This window comes from Chaetura pelagica, unplaced genomic scaffold (assembly GCF_000747805.2).
Source record: "Chaetura pelagica isolate M959 unplaced genomic scaffold, ChaPel_1.0 scaffold103, whole genome shotgun sequence".
Classification (NCBI taxonomy): domain Eukaryota; kingdom Metazoa; phylum Chordata; class Aves; order Apodiformes; family Apodidae; genus Chaetura; species Chaetura pelagica.
This window is the reverse complement of record NW_009953004.1, coordinates 3,628,763-3,634,762: the sequence shown is the minus strand read 5'-3', so window position 1 is coordinate 3,634,762 and position 6,000 is coordinate 3,628,763. Positions and strand designations below refer to the sequence as shown.

Here is a 6,000-nt window from a genome sequence, read left to right as displayed (position 1 = left end):
TCCTCAGGGAAATGTCCTCAAAAATCTCTCCCTGATATATTTTTTTCCCTCTGTTATTTTGGGGTGTAGAGGTGCAAATTAAACTGTTCACCCTGCTAGTTCTTGCTGAATAAGAGCTTCACATTGCAGTTGATAAATTTTACCATTTGCAACTCATCTGGCCTCAGTATCAGACACTCAGATGAAAAGGAAAGCAGTTCCACTGCTGCCACAGAGGGAAAACACTGCCCACTCATCAGAAAACAAGGACAAGTCTATCTGCAAGGAAATACACTGCCCGACCTCCAGACAGCTTCAACAGTTCAGAGGAACAGCAACAGGAATGACTCACTTTCTTCCTGCTTTGTGATGGGACTGTGGTAGATCTGCAAAAGGAGGAAGAAGAAACAAAAACATAATGCAGTGTGATTTGATATTTATTTTTTTAAAAAAATGCAGCACCCCAAATAAACCACCCAAAGCCAATCACTGATGTCCCAAAGAGATGTCTTGATCTAATTAAGCAAGATGCCATTATCTACACAATAAATAAGTTTTTGCTGACTTCCTACATTTTGCTGGAGCACCTATTTCTAGGGAAGAGGTCTCCCAGAAAATGAGCAGGCAACTTTGCTTGTCCTTTTGGTGTTCTGTAAGAATGGCAGCTGGACAGTCTGGCATGCAGGGGCTGGGATTTTTTGGTTTCACAGAATCACAGAATATCAGGAGTTGGAAGGAACCTCTGAAGATCATTGAGTCCAACCCCCCTGCCAGAGCAGGAGCAAAAAACAGGGCAGGTCACTCAGAAAGGCATCCAGACAGGTCTGGAAAGTCTCCAGAGAAGGAGACTCCACCACCTCTCTGGGCAGCCTGTCCCAGGGCTCTGTCACCCTCACAGGAAAGAAGTTCTTCCTCATGTTGAGGTGGAACTTCCTGGGCTCCAGTTTGGATCCATTGCCCCTCGTCCTGTCCCAGAGCACAAGTGACAAGAGCTTGTCCCTGCCTTCTTGCTGCCCTCATGTATTGATAGACATTCATTAGATACCCCCTCAGCCTTCTCCTCTCTAGACTGAACAGCCCCAGGTCTCTCAGTCTTTCCTCATTCAGCCCCTTCATCATCCTCGTAGCCTCCCTTGGACTCTCTCCAGTAGATCCCTGTCCTTCTGGAACTGGGGAGCTGGACACAACACTCCTAGTTTGTTTGCTTGCTTTTAAAAATTCAAGTGTCAAGACAGTCCTTCATCCCATATAAAAACACCTTGTTATGTTTCTATTACTAACAAACCAGAGGTGCCATTCCTGAGAGAAAATAAAAAATCCTTCCTACATCCCATGTCCTGGAAACCGACTGAGCCTCAGAACATCCCCTGAGGGTCTGGCTGCCCAGCAGGAGCACAGTGACCCTCCCCACTCTCCCCAGTCCTCTCTTTAAAGGAGCAGGAGGAGCATGCTGTGGAGGATGCCCGTGTTCCCCCAGCCTGCAGCAGCAGCAGCCACACAACCCTGGGCAGCTCAGCCAGGGCAGTCCCTGCCAAGCCCCTTCCCCAACCACATCATACTGCCCATTTCCAGGGAATTCTGTCAAGTGCTGGAGTCTGTGCTTTGGCAGAGGGAAGACAACCCCAGCGGGCCCAGGAAGGTGGGCAAACACTGGTGCAGACTTCACCAGTGCTGCTCAGAGGACGGACAGACACAAATCCCATCCTGCAGGCAGAAGAGTGAGCTGAGGACAGAAATACAGACCCAGCAAGGCCACAGCCCTCAGGGAGTCTAGCATGACTAGGGAAAGCAGCAGAGCTTCCAAGGGGAAAACCCAGATCCCTGTGTCAAGCTGTGCCACAAGCAGAACAGTCTGAAACCCCCCGTGTAGTGGTGACCTGGCACCCCAACTGCAAGGAAGACAGAGCAGGACAACTCCATTCCCAGGAAGGCAGGGCAGGACACCCCAACTCCAAGAAAGGCAGGGCGGGACACCCCCATTCCAAGGAAGGTAGGACACCCCCACTCCAAGGAAAGCAGGGCAGGGCACCCCAATTCCAAGGAAGGCAGGGCAGGACACTCCCATTCCCAGGAAGGCAGGACACCCCCATTCCCAGGAAGGCAGGGAGGGCAGTGCCGGGAAAGGAGCCTGCAGCAGCTCGGGACCCGCCAGCAGAGGACACTGCTCGGCAGCGAATCCATGCGGAGCAGCAGCTCCTCCCGCACCCACCGGCTCCTTCCCGTCCATCGCCTCCATCCACAGCCTCCGGTTCGCTTCCGACAGCGCCTGCAGCGTGATGGTCCCAGACCTGCGCAGGGTGCACCCAGGAGAAGGAAGGGAAAAGGGTTATTTCAATCAACAGCAGAGCGGGATTTCTTGCAGCTTTCCCGGGTCTCTCTGTCCGGAGGGCAGGCTCAGCTTCTCACCTTTCATTGGTTTCAATGTCAAAACAAAACCTTTTGTCTATCGAGTCTGTCTTTCTCCTCACACAGGATTTTAGTGTCAGGTCTAAGGTGCCCTGGAAGAGAAAACAAAAGCCAGGGTTAGAGGAAAGAAACACAGAAGAAGATTTTGGGTTCCTCAGCACCCCTGGGCTGCAGCCTGCAGAGCTCTGGGGTTCCAGCAGGTGCCTTGGCCAACCCCATGGCATTCCTACTGGGAGCACACATGGTCCTTCCCACTATCCATGAAGACAGAGCACAAAGGCTCTGTGGTCCAGGCTTCCACTCAGCCAAAAGATGTCCTAGACTTCAGGGCACTGCCCCACAAACCAGCTGTCAAACACCTCAGCAACAGGCACTTTGCAGGAGCACTGCTATCAACAACCTCATGGGGCAGTCGCTTGGTCTCTGGGGCCAGGACCATGCTTGTCATCTGACACAGCTGGGTTCTCATTTTTAGCAGAGTTAATCAGAGCTACCATCAATCCATAGCATTCACGAGCCAAACCACTGTACATAAAATACCTTGTAGAAACCTCCTCATCATCATCGAATGGTTCGGGTTTGAAGCGACCTTAAAGATCATCTAACTGCCCACATCTGGAGTAGATGCACCCTGAAGAAAGGCTGGCACTGCAGGGCTGTGCTCAGGCCTTCTGCCTTTGTGCCCTTAAATAAAGGGGAATTAACTGACTCTACAGCAGAGTCCATTTGTAACATGACGGTGAGATCTCAGTGACTTTGCAGGAACCCTGAAGAGACACCCAGGTGACCTCACAACAAACCAGATCCCAGGGCTGAGTCTGCAAACTTGGATTGTTTTCATCACCTTGGCCATCACTGCCCTGCTCCTATAGGACCTCTGGCAGAAGTGGATCAAGCAGATCCAGGACAGCCTGGTGGCATGGACAGCCTACTCCAGGATTATGTCCAGCTTACAGGCCACGATGATCACCTCCTGGCTGTTTTGTGTGTGTCCTGGTTGTTTGGGGTTTTATGAGCACTCTTTGTAATTGTGGCATCTGAAGCTATGCATCCAGCTGTGACCTGAAGGTGCAGATTACCAGACTGCAAGTTTGGGAAGGAGACTAATTTACATTTTTACAAGCCCCTACCCTGCATTAATTAGCCTTACTAGACATGTTTACGGCAGAGATGACAGTAGATCTCTCCAGTCAATGTTTTGGATATTTCTTTGCCAAGGTCTCTGCCAAGGGCTTCCAAAAAATACATTTTATTGTCTTGCTGCAGCAGGCAGAGGGGCTGCCAAAGAACAGACCATGAGATCACAAGCTGGAGAACAGCAAGGCTGCTGGGAGGTCCCCCAGGGACATCACTCCATGGCAGAGGAGGGTGGGGGACTCAGCTGGACGCACTTGCTGTACTCCCATCATCCAGCCCTGCATCCTGCCCCTCCTCTGTCACGCCAAGGAACTGCAGGGAACTCCCAGACATTCACTGCTTAAAAACAAAGCATTCCCAAACCCTTGCCTTACAGCACAGTTCCCAGCTGCAGCTGCTGCCCCCTGCTCCTCTCCTCACACTGGTAACCAGTTCAACATCACAAACCAGTGACTGAGCAAAAATGCAAAGGCAGAGAAGTGATGCTTTGGGAAGCACTCCTCTCCTAACTCAAAGTGCCTGCAAACCCTGCCAGAGGGCTATGTGCAGACCAGGCTGCAGGTTCACCAACCATTTGCATAGATAGATGTGGAAATTGGCTTGTCTAGGAAGGCAGAAATGTCACAGCAGACCCAACCTGAAGTCCTCACTGCCCAAAGAACACTCGTGTGACACAAACCCATGTCTCTGCTGCCCAACCCTGCAGGGCTTCGGGTCATCTGGGAGAGAGGGAGGTGAACCCCTCTTCACAGCTGGGCTTCTTCCAGGCTGTACCAAACCAGGGGAGTCCTGTGTGGCCAAGTAGGGGGGACACGAAGCCCACTCCTCTGCTCCATGGCCAGGAGCCCTTCCACAGCTGCAGAGTTGGGGCCCAGCCCATTTTCAGCACGTCTCAGGGACCAGCAAACTCACTTGCTTAGCTCCAGGCTTCTGGTCCATGGGTGTCATCCGTAAGGTTTTTGCCTCTTTTTCGTACTGGCAATAATATTTCACCCAGGAGATGCCCAGTGCCCCTGCAGAAACACGAGAGAAGCTGGAGTCAGGGATGGCATCTCATTTAGATGCAGCCAGCAGAGCATGGCCAGCAATTCCCACACTTCTCTGGGGACAGACACAGCTGGCCCTGCAGGGACATCCCCTGTGCCAGCATCTCCACTAGCAGCAGCCAGGAGGGAAAGGAGAGGGAGCAGGGGAGAGGGAGCAGGGGAGAGGGAGCAGGGGAGAGGGAGCAGGGGAGAGGGAGCAGGGGAGAGGGAGCAGGGGAGAGGGAGCAGGGGAGAGGGAGCAGGGGAGAGGGAGCAGGGGAGAGGGAGCAGGGGAGAGGGAGCAGGGGAGAGGGAGCAGGGGAGAGGGAGCAGGGGAGAGGGAGCACGGGAGAGAAGCAGAGTAAAGGAGCAGGGGAGGAGAGGAGCATAGAAGAGGGAGCAGAGAAGGAGACAAGCAGAGTAAAGGGAGCAGAGGAGAGGATGAGAGGAGAGAGGTGTGTGGGGCAGCAGCCACCTCCAGCACCCTCCCAAAACACTGCTGGTGAAAAGGCATTTGTGGGACTCTGGTCATGAGCCAGGCTGGCTTGGCTATGTCCAGCCAAGATCTACACTGGCAGGATCCTGTGTGACTTGAATGCTCCTTTCACACAGACACCACTCTTTTTTCCTCTTGATGAAAACTTGGCAGTAAAGACAACAGCATCTTTAAAACACTCTAAAGTTCCTATTTATATCACACTAGATTTATTGTCACTTGTCTTTGTTGTCTTACCTGAACCCTTTTGTATTAAATACTTCAAGTGATATATTTTCTGTAATTAGTTTTTAAGCTGCAGTTGTCAGGAGGAACAACTCTTCATACTCAGTTTATAGGGGAAACAGAAATAGAGGCAGCAAACACTCCCTGGCATGCAGGAACATGCAACATTTATGTGTCTGAAATTACTGTCTACGTGTTTGCTTTTAAAAGCAGGATAAACACACATATAAATATACGCAGAAATACATTTCTATATATAATTAAAAAATTAACTGCTCCAAAAGTAAGCTGCCTGCAGCCCCAGAGGCCACAGCTTTAGTCCCCTGAGGGCTCATGCCCATGGAAAGCTACAGGGGGCATTCGTGAAAGACCGAATTTGGTTTGATTTGATTGGATTGTGCACAGAATCACAACAAGTTTCTCCCTCAGCAGCTCAGCCCTCAGGGCTGGTTAACACTTGAGCTGTGCTCAGAGATGCTGTGAGAGGGAAGCTGGGCAGGACACCAGGTTGGTCCTGGCAAAAGCAGCCAAGGTACAATGTGCCAGAGCTCCGGGCTCTCCAGCGCTACAATGGAGTAATGAATCTCATCTAATTTGAGCGCAGGGGGATTAGCTCTTTGCTCACATGGCTCATGGAACCCAGAGAAAGCTGTGGGGCAGTGCTGAGGAAGCTGGCAGCTGAAGCTGCCAGTGATTGCCTGGCAGCCTGTGATGCCATGGCTGAAGTGGCCT

The 6,000-nt window shown here is 51.6% G+C and overlaps 1 protein-coding gene across 1 annotated transcript in view; it reads right to left on the bottom strand.

Annotated features, from left to right (window-relative positions):
* OPHN1 (oligophrenin 1) overlaps positions 1-6,000 on the bottom strand; it is a 50,976-nt gene that overhangs the window by 25,955 nt on the left and 19,021 nt on the right. Inside the window, exons 9-12 of the mRNA XM_009996632.1 lie at positions 4,435-4,535; positions 2,386-2,477; positions 2,189-2,267; positions 332-365 (exon numbers count right to left, since the gene is read on the bottom strand). Of these exons, the coding sequence (XP_009994934.1) occupies positions 332-365; positions 2,189-2,267; positions 2,386-2,477; positions 4,435-4,535 (306 nt within the window). The remainder of the gene's footprint in view (positions 1-331; positions 366-2,188; positions 2,268-2,385; positions 2,478-4,434; positions 4,536-6,000) is intronic.